The sequence below is a fragment of the Macrosteles quadrilineatus genome, unplaced genomic scaffold (genome assembly GCF_028750875.1).
Source record: "Macrosteles quadrilineatus isolate MER2022 unplaced genomic scaffold, UCM_ALF_1.0 Scaffold_16__1_contigs__length_3527350, whole genome shotgun sequence".
Taxonomy (NCBI): domain Eukaryota; kingdom Metazoa; phylum Arthropoda; class Insecta; order Hemiptera; family Cicadellidae; genus Macrosteles; species Macrosteles quadrilineatus.
Window position 1 is genome coordinate 222,461 of NW_026542609.1, and position 15,114 is coordinate 237,574.

At 31.4% G+C, this 15,114-nt stretch overlaps 1 protein-coding gene across 1 annotated transcript in view; it reads right to left on the reverse strand.

Moving 5' to 3' along the window:
* LOC129005149 (follistatin-related protein 5-like) overlaps positions 1 to 15,114 on the reverse strand; it is a 56,638-nt gene that overhangs the window by 15,449 nt on the left and 26,075 nt on the right. The window contains exon 3 of the mRNA XM_054433967.1: positions 1,871 to 1,973. Within this exon, the coding sequence (XP_054289942.1) occupies positions 1,871 to 1,973 (103 nt within the window). The remainder of the gene's footprint in view (positions 1 to 1,870; positions 1,974 to 15,114) is intronic.

The following is a 15,114-nucleotide window of genomic DNA, read 5'->3' on the forward strand; positions in this document are numbered from 1 at the left end:
TATACAAATAGAAAAAGATACAATAAAGGCCTAATTATAGTTAACCCTGAACCTTTTAAGGGTCTCCTTAAAAAAAGAAAGGGCCTGGCATAACATTACTAATTTATAAAACTATTAATATTTCAACATATATAATTCTGTGATGGAGGAATAAAAGTTTCAAAATATTGGTCATGAAACGTAACTGATCTAAATTTATAAATTGTTTTAAGAAGATTTTGTTAATTAATTCAAAAACACTGAAAAAAGACCATTCAATCACATACATATTTCTTTTGGTGATTTGAAAGAGAATGTTGTGGCATTAAACCTGACCTATGTAATTGAAACTGTAAAAATATACTGCAATATCTCATTCGTTTAGCTGTAAATACTGATCAGGACAAATTGGCTCTTTGTAGAACAATGTGAAAACCATTACAACATTGTTAAATTAAATTAAAGTTTATTTATAACCGTAAGCCGTGACAATTATTAGTTTTAATTAAGCCGTATAAGGTCTATTTCATTGGTGAACCCATTAATTTAGTACCTTTTCATATTCATCATAATTTATTTAAAGTCTTCAAACCCTTTCGTTCGTTCATATATTTGGTAAGATTAATGAATTGCATTTCAATTCAAAATCAGGTAAGTTATTGAATATTTTATTTTAATATTACATATTATTACTTAATGTTTTTTTTTATAAAACATGACAGGTCACAGGACATTACACAATGCCTTTTTTCATTTTATCTAATATTTTATATATTATTTTTATATATATTTTTTATTAAAGTCCTTCTAAAAACCTTCATCTGGTTTATTCAACTATTTCTTTAATCTTAAACCTTCCATGATATACCTTTACAGGAAATAATTAACAGTTTCTATACGTTTGAAATTATAAATATAAGTTAATCCGTTATCGAATTAGATATTAAATGTTTGATCAGTACATCCATTCCTAAAAGGTGCAAACATTTATTAATAATATACACGTACTTCTGTAAGTTTATGAGAATAATATTTTCTACAGGTAGAGAGAAATTCACACCAATCCTAAAACATGCTAGTAAAATAAACATTCAAGCTTCTTTATTGAGAACGGAATACAGTAAGGGACGTAGTAGCATATTAAGCAGCTCTTAAACCCAGCTGTTCCTACAATAGCCCAGTTTAGCTCCATTCCTGAATACCTGGGCGTTACATTATCCTGCTGTGAATTTAATATTTTTTATATAAGATATTTATCTCCATAAATATCTTCTTTGCGATATATTTCTAGATGTTATTTATTAAAGGGTATAGAGTGTTTTTTTTTTACACAAAACATATTAGAACTGCTGTGAGACACTTAGTAACGACAAAAAAACTCACATGTTGGTATACCTGTTTTATTTATTTATTTATTTGCTGATCAGCCGTTATTCAAAGTTGCATAGCTATTACATTTACGGGGGAGAACTTCTGCGAATAAGAACCAACTTGGTGTTTTAAGAAGCTCAAAAAGAATGTATTGTTGTATTGGTATCATGCAAAGAAATTTTCGAAATATAGCTTTTATGTGGTATATTCAAGTAAAACCACTATTTTCGGACTTACCAAATTTAAGAAACCGGATCTGTAAAAACAAACTTAAACGTACAATAATTTAGCTTGTAAACACACCATGTTGAATATTATTCACAAGAAATGTTCAATAACACTAAATCTCAGACAACTACAACAATGCATTTCAGGCCATCAGCAACAAAGTAAAGAAAACACAAATAAAACACGTATGAGCTTGTTGTGTCATTTAAATAGTGTCTCGCAGTACTTGTAATCAACATATTTATTACCGTACTATTCTACAGCTTCCATTACTCATTGAATCGTGACTTACTTTGTTCTGTGAGAGAGTCTACGCTGTCTACATAGTCTTCTGGCACTACCGTTGTCACTATTGGCAGTGGTGGTGGAGAGGCTTCTTTTCGATGCCTCGACCTCTGTAAAATATCGAAGTAATGTAAGAAATTAATTATAAACAGAAAACCTGTCTCTTAAAATTAGACATGTATAATTGCATACTAAACTAAAAATTATGAACAGTTAAGATAAATTGTTTACTAGACAACTCAAATCATTTTTTATTTGATTTCATTCCCCTTACACATGTCTTAAGTTTAGAGAGTCCATTACTTTGTGGGATTACTTTTAAACTGTTCAAAAGACACTTGGCAATATCTGGTTTTAGGTTGTTTTCCTTCCAAAATATGACTCCATATGTGATACATATATTTTTATTGTTTCTTTGAACAATTTCTATTTAGAATAATTAATAAAAATGTAAATATAACGCTGGCAGAGAAATTGTTTTACTTCATTTAAATCACAGAAGATATATCTGTTTTCACCTCACTATGATGTTTTTGGCTGTATTACATACGTTAATTGGTGGCTGAAAGTTACGTTTTGCTGGCCATGCCAGCTGTCATCGTGATTTGGGGACCGAGCAGGTTTTTACAGGCCGGGGCCGCAAAATCAGCTGTCCGCTTACTTACTTAAAACATAATAGTATATTTCGTACCAAGGGCCGAAAATTAGGTTTTGCCGGCTAGAGATAGTTTTTAAGTTCGAGACGAAGTCGAGAACTTAAATCGATCGAGAGCTGCAAAACCATTTCGGTCCGTGGTACGAACGCTATTTTTCACCACACTATACCCTATTACCACTATTCACCACTATAATAATGCACACTGATATTCAACACAACTACAACTTTAAGGTTATGTAAAGAAATAATTTGAGGAATCAGCAAAAATAAAAATAAATAGTTGCTAGGCAACGTGACAATAACACAATTCTATTGCAATGCTACGGATTTTGATTGTGTATTTAAAATGCATTCATGTTTTAAGTAAGTAAGCGGACAGCTGATTTTGCGGCCCCGGCCTGTAAAAACCTGCTCGGTCCCCAAATTACGTTGACAGCTGGCATGGCCAGCAAAACGTAACTTTCAGCCACCAATGTATGTAATACAGCCAAAAACATCATAGTGTGGTGAAAATGCATTTTTCACCCCAGTATGATGTTTTTGGCTGTATTACATACGTTAATTGGTGGCCGAAAGTTACGTTTTGTTGGCCATGCCAGCTGTCATCGTAATTTGGTGACCGAGCAGGTTTTTACAGGCCGGGGCCGCAAAATCAGCTGTCCGCTTACCACAATCAAAATCCATAGTATTGCAATAGAATTGTGTTATTGTCACCGTTGCCTAGCAACTATTTATTTTTATTTTTGCTGATTCCTCAAATTACTTCTTCACACATAATAACCTTAAAGTTGTAGTTGTGTTGACTATCAGTGTGCATTATAATTGTGGTGAATAGTGGTAATAGGGTATAGTGTGGTGAAAAATAGCGTTCGTACCTAGGGCCGAAAATTAGGTTTTGCCGGTTCGAGATAGTTTTTAAGTTCGAGACGAAGTCGAGATAACGTAACAATCACCTTAAATACTATTGCTTTTCCAACCAGTAGCATTTTATGGAAAACATTCCTCGCTAGTACCTCTCTCTTCAGCTTTATATGAATTTAGGTAAGCCACACACCTATTTCAAAAAATAAAAATGCCATTTGCTTTTCTTGCGAAAAAGTTTTTCAGTAAAAAATATGTATACACATTGTTTAATTCTTTTAACTAATTATTGTAATTATATTAATTAATTGTAATGAATCAATCATTGACGAAACCAAATATTACGATTTGCTGAGAAATATTACCTTGTCAAATTATATTCTAAAAAATCTGTACCTAGTAACGTTAGTTGTAGTTTTTCCTGATATATATTTTGTCAATGTAAATTTTAAAAAGTTATTTTTGGTATTTAAAATATGTTATAAACCAAACACTTGCTCATCAAAACCATTACACAGTTAAATCTACAGCTCGGCGGTGAACATAGCACGTCCTATTTCACCGGAATACGACTGTAATCACCAAAGGCCATTGTGAAGCCATTCATCAGAGCCAAAGCTGGGAAGCCCTAAATGGTCATAAATGAAAGAGTTTTATCGATCATCGCCCCCGAGGGCATCTTTAATCTCCGCCACAACTCTATCGAGACTGAATACTGTTTAATCCGCTGAAAAGTAATTAATGTGTCACAGCCAACTGTTTGAATAATGATCTCAATGGGATTACAGGGTTAAATCACCTCCCTCCTATTGAAACCGTTGAGGAATAATTGGTAAGTAGATTTGGAATGGCTGTAGGTGTATTTTATCGATCTGGGGTTAGGAGGGGTTGAAATGTTAACGATGCACGAGGAAATGTGATACTTATCTATACATTTAATTATGATTTTATTAAATAAATATAACCATATTATGTAAGGTTTTGCCAAATTTTAAGCTCTAAAGTACTAAATTGTGTTTTTAATTATTTTAAGTTATGTACACTCACATTGCTGTGTAATAAAATATAAGGAATACTGTTCCGTGACATACATATATTTCTCGAAATCATACTGCCAACTGGCTCCTATTTTTTTAACATCAGTATTTCTTTCAACAAAACCAATTGATTAGTACCATAATTTGGAGATTTAGGCAAATATGAGGATGGGATCTATGTTTTACCAGGACCTCAAAGTGGAAATGTGTGTTTTTTTTTCGGGAAGCATACAAAATTTAAAACCCCATTAAGTGACGTATTATTTTCAAGGCCCTTTGGTGGAGGATAATAAGTAGAAACCAGAGGTGTCAACCTATTACAAAATGACTACAAGGGTTACGAAGAGTTTATGATTTCTTGTATAGCCAATTACAAGATTAAGAGAAAATATCCACACATCTGCCTAACACAGTAAATAAAAAAACTGTCTTTATTATATATAAATACACAAAACATTTAGAAAAAAATACTTTCATTTATTTAAAATACCATTCATGGTAATACATACAGCAAAACCCCTTTTAATAGATTGTTACCCCAAAACAACGTTGTTTATTTGTGCTCTTATCCTCTTTAATTTTTCTAATCTCCAAACCCATTTATTTCACATAAGTTAGGAGTTAAAGTAACGTACACTGAAAGGACATCCCTGGTGACTAGAGCCTGTCAAGAGCTGTCAAACGACCAAACTTGACCTGACAGCTACAGCACAAACTAACAGTAAAACTTATCATATCTCTAAAGTCCAATGAGAATTCTGCTGTTGATACACAAAATTTGTGGAAAATTTGTAATGAGCAAAAATGCGATAAAACTTTCATTTTATTGTTTTAATCTTTTTTTTATTTACAAATAAAACTGGTCTATATTGTGATTCAGTTTATCGAAAAACTAACTGTCTAAAGATTGCAAGTTTTACACTGAAAAGTCAGTTGCAGTGATAAGGTTATAACGACTCAAAACTTAGCTGAATTATACTGAACCTAACAAGTTTTTAAAATAATTTGAAAATCTGTGACATAAAAATTAATGTCAGTATTTTTCTTTTCAGTATTATTGGTACATTCATTTTACATAAATAAATACAGTTTCAGCAACTCTGTGATGAAATGATAAAAAACCCATACAAACACCGTATCATATCCGGTGACTATTGCATTTAAATTCTGTCAACAAAATGTTTTTGTGGATTGATTTAAACTTGTAACACTGCAACCTGCAGATAACTAAACTAAACTTCAATCCAACCTACGACAACTTGAATGATATTGACACAACAAAGTTATTTCTGAAACTTTCCAACGAGCTGAACAAACTGAAAACTAGTTAACTATCATAAACAGATGATTCGTAAGTGTGTTTTGAACTTCCCAACTGAACCGAGTTAGTTCCGTTTATGTTAGGTGTAAATCCATTACAACATTTATTTTCTCTATAGTGTAAAATATAATTGGTATGTTAATTAATGTAATTTTTTTAGTTTATTTTCTTGATTTTCTATCTTACTTTAATTGTTTTATGTTTCATCTTAATAGAGTTATTTCACTACTTGATCAACAAGTAATAACTGGTTGATTTATCTACTTATTTACTTAAAACTTAAACTTATATATGTATTCATTGTTATTAAAACGTGTTTTCTATCCTCCACCAGCTTTTTGATCGTATAAGAACAATAAAGTTGTTTCAATACACCAAATAGCACTTTCCTTCATTTTATAGATATCCTAACGTGAACTTTTTACAATATAACTGATCCTAAGCTAAAGCAATACAACTTACTAACACCATACATAGAGTTAAATTACTTCTTATTTTATGATACTTTATCACTCTTAAAATGTCCATACTGTAAAAAAAAAAATAATAAAAAAAACACTCAGGACCAAATCCGAGAGAAAAGCTTAGATTTTGTGCTCCATCGAGTCCAAACTAATGTAAAGTCATATCCTATCAAGATAGAGACTTGGGCCGTTAAGTGTATAAGCCGCTCTAGAGAGAATAGCAAGGGATGGTCAATTTATCTTAGAGGACTGACCAAGCTTTTAACATGAATTGAATGGACCAAGATAGTCATCAAATGAAAAACTCCTTAAGTAATAATCACGACTATTACAATGTGCCACACAGACGGCTAATAAAATAAAATTTTTCTAATTATTTGAGTGCATTTTTTATTTTTTGATGGGGTTTTAGGCATTAAACTTAAAAATATAGTACTGATTTTGGAACCACGGCGTGAATGTCAAACAACAAGCAGGAACAAATCGTAAAACATACACCGGTTTTAATGTCTGTTATATTTTCAGCTAACAATAAAGATTGAACTACAATTTCTCGACACGCAATGTGCGCAACATACTTATCAGTTGGTTCAACAAACTTGAATGAAAGAAGTTTAAAAAACGTCTCAGACATGCCGTTACAATGAGCTTTAAGAGCCCCATTGTACACCAAGTACCGCTTAAAGTCGAAGACTACCTTAAAGCGTATTACCGTATCACTTCTTAAGATGGATTTCGTAGGTTGAGGACATGCACTTAAAATACAAAACATAACCCAGCAGTTCAAACGTCAAAATAAAATCTAAAATATGTCTACCTAAACTATGATTCTTACTATACAATGTAAGATTCAAAACGGGGCATTAAAATTCTACGTGGATATTTATGGTAAAATAATAGCATTTGATAGCAATTACAAATGTATTAACATTCTGTATGACTATTAAACAAATTAATTAACTTTTACCAGAAAATGATCAAATATTACTAATTAATAGTATGTAACAAATTGTCACGAAGGAAAAAACTTAGCTAACTTAATGAAAACGCAGCAGGACTAATTAAGGGTAAAAGTGTAATAGTAAAGTCATCAGCAAAACCTCGCAACACCTAAAGTATCTTCAAACTATTGAACTATCAATAACTAAACCGTTTTGAAACTTGATATCTGCTTGCTAGTTAATTAAAAGTTATAATAAACATTTCTAATTGAACTTGAACTTGCAATAACGAAGTTTTAAATAGAAAATATGAAAAAAAAGTACTGTGGATATTTAATTTTAATACGTATATCTTTTATTTAATAACTAAATGTTGTAAGTTTACTTAGATATTCCTCTAAACATTCTTGATTTCAATGTTAGTTAATTGTATTTTTAAAACTAAGATCACAACGGAATGATGGAGGCAAGGTAAGAAATTGGGATCATTTAAGCTTTTCAAGTTTTCTATTATAATATTTATACACCTTATAAAACATGCCACAACAAAGGGTTATGTAAAGTAGTAATATACATTTCTATTTTGAATAACATTTCTCAAGCAAACACCCTCAATGAATACAAAATATAACGACTGTTTTCTAATTCTGGCACCACAATGTGCACGCTCACGTGTCATTCTACATTTACGTTAATGTGGTATCTAGATTGTTATCTCATGCAGATTATCGAGCTGACCTTTTGGCACTCAGCTCACTTGCGTTACAAGTGTCCATATTTATAAGGATATCTACACGATATTCATAATGTAAATATATATATATAAATATATATATATAAATATATTAGTAGGAAAGAGTAAAAAAAACAAGTTTTTCGGAAAATAGATATAACTAGAACATATAATAAAGATTTAATTGTAATAATAATCAAACCTTAACCTTGAACCTTAAACCTTAATTTGGAATAATTTGGATTTGGTTGCTGAATATATGTTATAAACTTATAAAATAATATAGGGACAATTTGCTGATTAAGGTATTTAGCAATTAATAGAAAAACTAGGATGAGAAAGAAAAGTCACCAAGTTTTAAAAATAATTGGTTTTCCATTAGAACGAATTTCGAAACATAATAGTTTCGTGCCTAGGGCCGAAAATGAGGTGTTGCCGGCTCGAGATAGCTTTTAAAACAACCATTTTGGTCCGTGGTACGAACGCATTTTTTCACCACACTATACCCTATTACCACTAGTCACCACAATAATAATGCACACTACTGTATCAGTCAACACAACTACAACTTAAAGGTTAAGGGGAGAAATAAATTGAGAAGTCAGCAAAACTAATAATACATACAGTTGCTAGGCAGCGGTGCAATAACACAAGTCTATTGCAATGCTATGGATACTGATTGTGTATTTAATCTATATATAAAGCCAAAAGTACCCATGAACTTTTGAATATAAAGCCAAAAGTACCCGTGAACTTTTGAGAAAACTACAAGTCATACCTCCATAAACCGTATACTTAAAATGTTCGTCATGACGAGAAACCTTGCACAAAACTATCCATTATTTCTTAAATTACCCTATAAGGTCGTATTTGCTTTCCAAAGGGAACTTTCCATATACCTAATGTTAAAAATACCTCAGCTGTATTCATTTCAATTGTTATTCTTTAAATTTATTACCTTATTAAAGGTGAGATTATATAAGGTCGTTATTTGTTTGTATTACTGTATTCTGTTTTGTTTATTTCAGCTTAACCTAACCAATCAACAGTTTTAGTAATACTTATGAAGTCAAACGGGGTTAAGCCCGTGGGTAACAACCGGTGGGGCACACGGGAGGGACTGAGACTAACATATCTTGTAGTGTCAGCCTTCGCCACTAGAACTGCTAAGTTGAAAAAATTTAAATTTTTTTTTAAATTTTAGTTATAAAATTAACTTTTTAACTATAAAATATTGTTTTAAAATTATTAAATTAATTTTTAATTTTTAAAATTAAACTGTCATAACATAACCTAACCAACCATACTTGCTGATAATAACAAAAACTATATAAGATACAAATCTAATTAATGATTACAGTACTTTTAATTTTTAATTAATTATAAAATTAATTTTAAAATTTAGTATTATAAAATTAAACTGTTATAACCTAACCTATCCAACCAAACTTGCTGATATGGAAAATTTGTTGACAAAAAATTGTCTTGCCAGCGGGATTCGAACCCGGGACCTCTTGATCATCAATCCGAAACGCTACCAACTATGCCATGAACGCCGCTGAAATCACATCGTTTCGTTACGGTAATCGTGTTGCCTCAAGAGAAGACATTAGCCACTAGAGAAATGACGTCACTACACCTTAGCCTTAGTCCCTCCCGTGTGCCCATTCCGGGTAACAACTAGTATACAGTAAAAGTAAATAAGGGAACAGTTGATTTTGCTTTGAAGGATGTTAAAACCTGCTCGGTCCCCAAATGACGATGACAGCTGACATGGCCAACAAAACGTAACTTTCAGCCACCAATTAAACAGCTAAAAACATCATATTGAGGTGAAAATTGATTTGATTTACACTGTTCAACTGTTCGATTTATCCACTGTTTACCTACAAATTTTATTGGTTTTCATTGGTTAAGTAATTTTGTTCTTATAAGAAGCTTAAATGTTTTAAAGTGTATTGTACAAATCACTGAAGCACACTAATATCATGATCTTTTCATTAGTTTTCACTTAAACAACTAAACGTGGGAAACTAAATTATATTTGTGCTTAATGAATACAAAGAAAAAACTCTAAATATATACTAATTATATAGGAGCGCAAAACACAGGAATCTATACGGCAAAACCATTAGCAAACTGTCAAGTTGTATAACACCCACAACAATCAACACTTCCCATAGAGCAAGTTGGTACGACTGACATTTGATATCAGGTGTGCTTCGAAACATAAACACCGATCAGTCAAAACATCCCGCCATTGGAGCTTTCGCCATATTGACTCTGTGAAATTGGAGGGAAGGGTAAAAGTTTCAGGGTAATCCATTACAGTTTACCCTTTTCACGCTTCGCGCTACCCCTATAACAAATGCTGCCATGGGTGTGTTTAACTGATTGGATTAAAGGTTAAGTCTTTAATACTTGTACCATAACTGGGACGGGTGGCGTCGTCCTGTAATCCAGCTACTAGGAGGTTACGAATTGTGGATATTTATAGGAATGCACCGTGGATGCAATATTCCCTGGTGTGGATTAACGTCCGCACGAGTGAGTACTACGACTATCCGCAGTGCTGTCCCGATAAATAGACCAATTCGTATATACCAAGGCATAAATGTGGTTCAGGTTCCACTATAAACTGTAGTTCCCTTAGTTGCCATTAGCTGTATGGACTATTAGTTAACAGCTGTTTCTAAGGAACAAGTCACTAACAAGACTACAAGATCGGGCCACTCATCCTACACTCATCTCCATTCATACTTGGCTTAAAATACCTACTTTGTATGGTTGCAATTTCAAAGAAAAGTATTAAAGTATTAAGGTTTAAGTTATAACAGCTTAGCCTGTAAAAATTATCTATTGTAGATTTTAAAAGTTTATTTAGTTTAACATGACTGTCTGTAGACATTTTTTTATGTAAAAATATAAGTGAATGAAGAAAAAACAAATATTAAAGTTTATAGAAAGAATTTTGATAAAATAAGTTTCATCTTTACCGAGTTCAAGGTAAAGTATAGTCGTGTCCAATCAAGATAGAGCCCCAGGCTCTAAATGTGGGAGGCAGAGAATATCAAGGGATGGTCAATTTACCTTTAGAGGTCTGAGGAGCTTTTAGTAGACACTGTTTTATTGAAGAGTTGTAACATCTTAAGAAATAGTTCTATTATCACAGCCTACGAAATAAAATATTTTACAAATATGGGTATAGAGAGGCTTTATTTCAAATATAGAATTGAACAGTATCTTTTAACATTTGTAGGATAAGTGAAATATTTAGTCGGTCCGTTTACGACATCTTCCGTAGCTTATTAATGATTATGTTAACTGTTAAAAAGAGTTATTAAAAGCAGCACAAAATACTTACAAATCAAAACTTATATTTATTGCATTTCCTAATCAATTTGTAACTGAATCGTGATTTTCTTTCTAATCTGTTTAATTCTTTTCTTTATGAGTATTGAAGTTATGTAGAGTAATGGTATGGAGGGGTTTTGTCATCGGTCTTACAATTGTATTCGAATAAAGATTTGTTTTTGATCATTTACGTATTAATCAACAGTTGGAAGGTAGATAATGTCAATACCCTACATACAAAAACGGTATGTAATTGTATGGAATACAGGTATAAACTTATAAGTTTATATTCGAATGACTTGTGTTTAAAAATTTCTTTCGATAAAAATAAAAATGATTTATACGTTATTTTTTTTAATTTTCGTAATGTCAAATATTCTGTTTCGGTATTATGTTTCCACTCAAAAGAGTACACTGTAATGGAGTGTTTGACAACTTTTGAAATGTTCCTGCACTTCACTGAGTCTATATATTGAAAGCTATCAGAACAATTTGACAGATCGGTGTTTATGTTTCAAAGCCCCTCCGAGTGTTTGTATCAGTTGCAACAACTGAACTGATACTGAGGGGTATTTTAGAAGCAATATAATACTTGACACCGATTTCGTTGTATTGGATCGTACAAGTTATAATAAACTTCCAATGTGGTAGATTGCTATGTTACATTGTTTGTAACAATGTTGGTTTGGAAACTGTACATAATCAGAATGAACTTGATTTTATTTTAATAACATTTAAAACTGATTTACATATTATAAATATATATATTCAGATTGGTATTAAACATATTATAACCTTAGCATCAATATTTATTCTAAACTTCTAATTTATTTCTTATTATTTCCTTGTCGTTAACTGGGAAAATACCACAATTCGTGAGATCAGTAAAGTTTTTTTTCACATACTTTAAAGGGTTTCTTTCTTAATCTAAGTAATATTTAAAACATAGTAAAGCAGGTTATACTATATTCTGATACTTGTATCGTAATGTTTTACTATAATTTAAGTTTGTGTTGGCAAAATTCAAAATCAGGTGTACCGAAAGTATAGTTCACATATAGAGTCTTTTCCTTAATACCATTAGAGTTGTAGTGCACAATTGGAACGAAAATTATCCGAAATTTTCTATTTTACGTTTGTCAAGTTTTCACTCTACAAAACTCATTTCTAATACAACTATGTTGATAATTTATCATACAACATTCTTTTACAGTCAATCTTGAAAATATTTGGTGCTTTGGTATTATACCAACCACGCCTAAATTGGGTTAGGTTACTACACCTAGGTTAGGTTATATTTCGGTTATCTTATCCTAACCTAACTTAGCGTAGGTGTCAAATCTAACCCAATTTATGAGGTTTGGTCAATATAATACCAAAATACCAAATCATTTTTTAAGTTGAATATAAAAGTAAGACGGGCAAAATAGTCAGTAGCAGGTTAAGGTTACTTACTTAACTATTAGACGTAAAAACGTAAAACGTTAATCAATGTAAGCACTATGGGATGGGGTGTTGTTGAATTATCCACAGCTGTGTCTGGTTTACAGAGATTAATAGTTCAGACCGCAATCCTCTATGATGAAAACACAATTTCCACCCAACACAATCATCCGCATGTGACAGTAGGGGGTGAATAACCGGTAAATCGGGGGTTAAAACAGGGGGCCGGGGATGAATTGAGGGTTGTACTTTAGGTATCACTGGGTAGATATTTTTTTTAATAAATTTTTTTTTTCAATACTGTAATTTAATTAAACTTGAGTGACAAACTATTCAATTTCTTGATTAGCATCGTACGTGTTTTTTAATTACCTGAAAGTACAAAAATACGTCAAATAACACTTGTAATAATGTATTTACACTTATACTGTTTACTCGCAAGGCAGCAAGATGTGTAATACAAAAATAATAAATTTTTATATGTATTTACGGTATTGTGAGTAAACAGTATAAGTGTGTAAATACATTACTAATTTTTTTGTAGTAACTTAAATATATAACTTAAATATATTAAGTTTTATTCGACATATTTTAGTACTTTCAGATAAACTATTAGAAAATAAAAGTCAATAAAAGTGTTTTCAGAGCTAAGGATGGATAAATGTAAAACTCGTATTTTACTAAGTTTTATCTTCAAAAAAAATTACGGTTTAAACACAATAGTTAAAAAACCTAATTCACTAATTTAGTTAACAACCTAGTTATATTATATAAGTGAGCCACTGTGGCCATTATTTGAAAACTGCAATTGTTGTCTTAGAGAGGCCTATGTGTTAAGCTATGTTATAGTCTGGCCAAGTCTAGACGGTTAAATACAAGAGAGAGGATACCGAGGAGAGTCAATTTACCTCAAGAGAAACCAGGTAATGCTTTTAGCTGAATCTGTTCGCCAAGGATCAACTCGAGAAATACTTTTATAATGGTAATATGGCTAACTCAAAAACGAAAATATAAAACCCACTTAGGTCTTTAGCTATGTCGAATAGTTATCGAAAAGGGCTTTCATATAAATAATACAGTTTACAGGATAAAGCATATAATAAACTCTTGAAGAAAGTTATTATGGCATTGTTCAATTTTATTTAATTAATAAATTAATAAGCTTATTTTGATGTCACTGGAGCTTCTCGGAGTTTGCATCTGAAACTTTCTTCGAGCAATTCTTGTGATTAAGAGTAATACCAAACCTACAGTCTTAGTTCAGTCTCTCAATCTATAACTTTGACTGTTGATATCTGGTGTGCCTGTTTGAATTCGATCATCAAAGTAATATATTTAGTAAACATTAGCATTTATGTAAATATTTTATAAAAGTATAAATTAGCCATCTAGACAAATGTATATGTAAAGGAAAACTAAGAAGGACAAATACCAAGGAAAAGGGTAAAGAATATATGTCTACGTGGAAAGCAGCTGTAAATATTGTGAAAAGTGGTAATTTTTATTGTCATGAAATAGATTTGCATGCACATTTAAATTGCCAGTAGCCAAGACAAACTGGTTATTTTTTATTGATTCACATCCATCATTGAAAACACAAGTGTGATCTTTTTAGTTTTTACTCAAATAAACTTTACAGAAGTAAAATATATAATATAATATAATGATGATATATTATTATTTATTTGTAATCATAATTTGTAATCATCAAACATAACGGTCCTTATAAAGTTTGAAACCAAGAGAGAAAGTACCTTTATTTGAGCTAGTGTTATTCAAACACCATCACATTGTTTTCAATTAGGGTTTTAATCTTATACTGCTAAGGAAATACTATGCATAGATTACCGATTGGAATCCGTGATAAATTGAGTAGGTATTAGGTGTTGATAGTGTCACCTTGACTGACACAGCAGCAATCAATACTGGAACAACACTGTTATCCCCCTCGCATCTCTACGTGTTCAAGATAAAGATAGAACAATACCTCTCTCACATTGTGGTTGGTTTTACATTCTAGAATAAATTATTTTGCTAATTTAGTTTATATAATTTAATGGTGCATTCCAGCCAAAACGGATTCAACAACCTAAGACAACACTATATTGTGAAATTTTTTTTGAAATTAATGAAATGTTTTTGGGAAGAGTTTACAGCAGTGCCAACCCAATTAAACTGGTTGAAAAAATACCAACTCTTCTATATTCATAACTGTAGAATTTACAGGGTGGCCCAAATAAAAGGTACTCATCATTTCTCACCAATTAAATACTGTATTATTTATAAGCTGTACAAACTTACTCTTTCTTAAAACTAAGTGGTCTACATGTTTTCCACCATTGTTTATTACATATTCCATTTGTCTTTGCATGTTTTCAACTATTTTTGAATATTGTTGTGGTTTGTACAGCTAATAAATAATAATTCATTGTCTGGAAA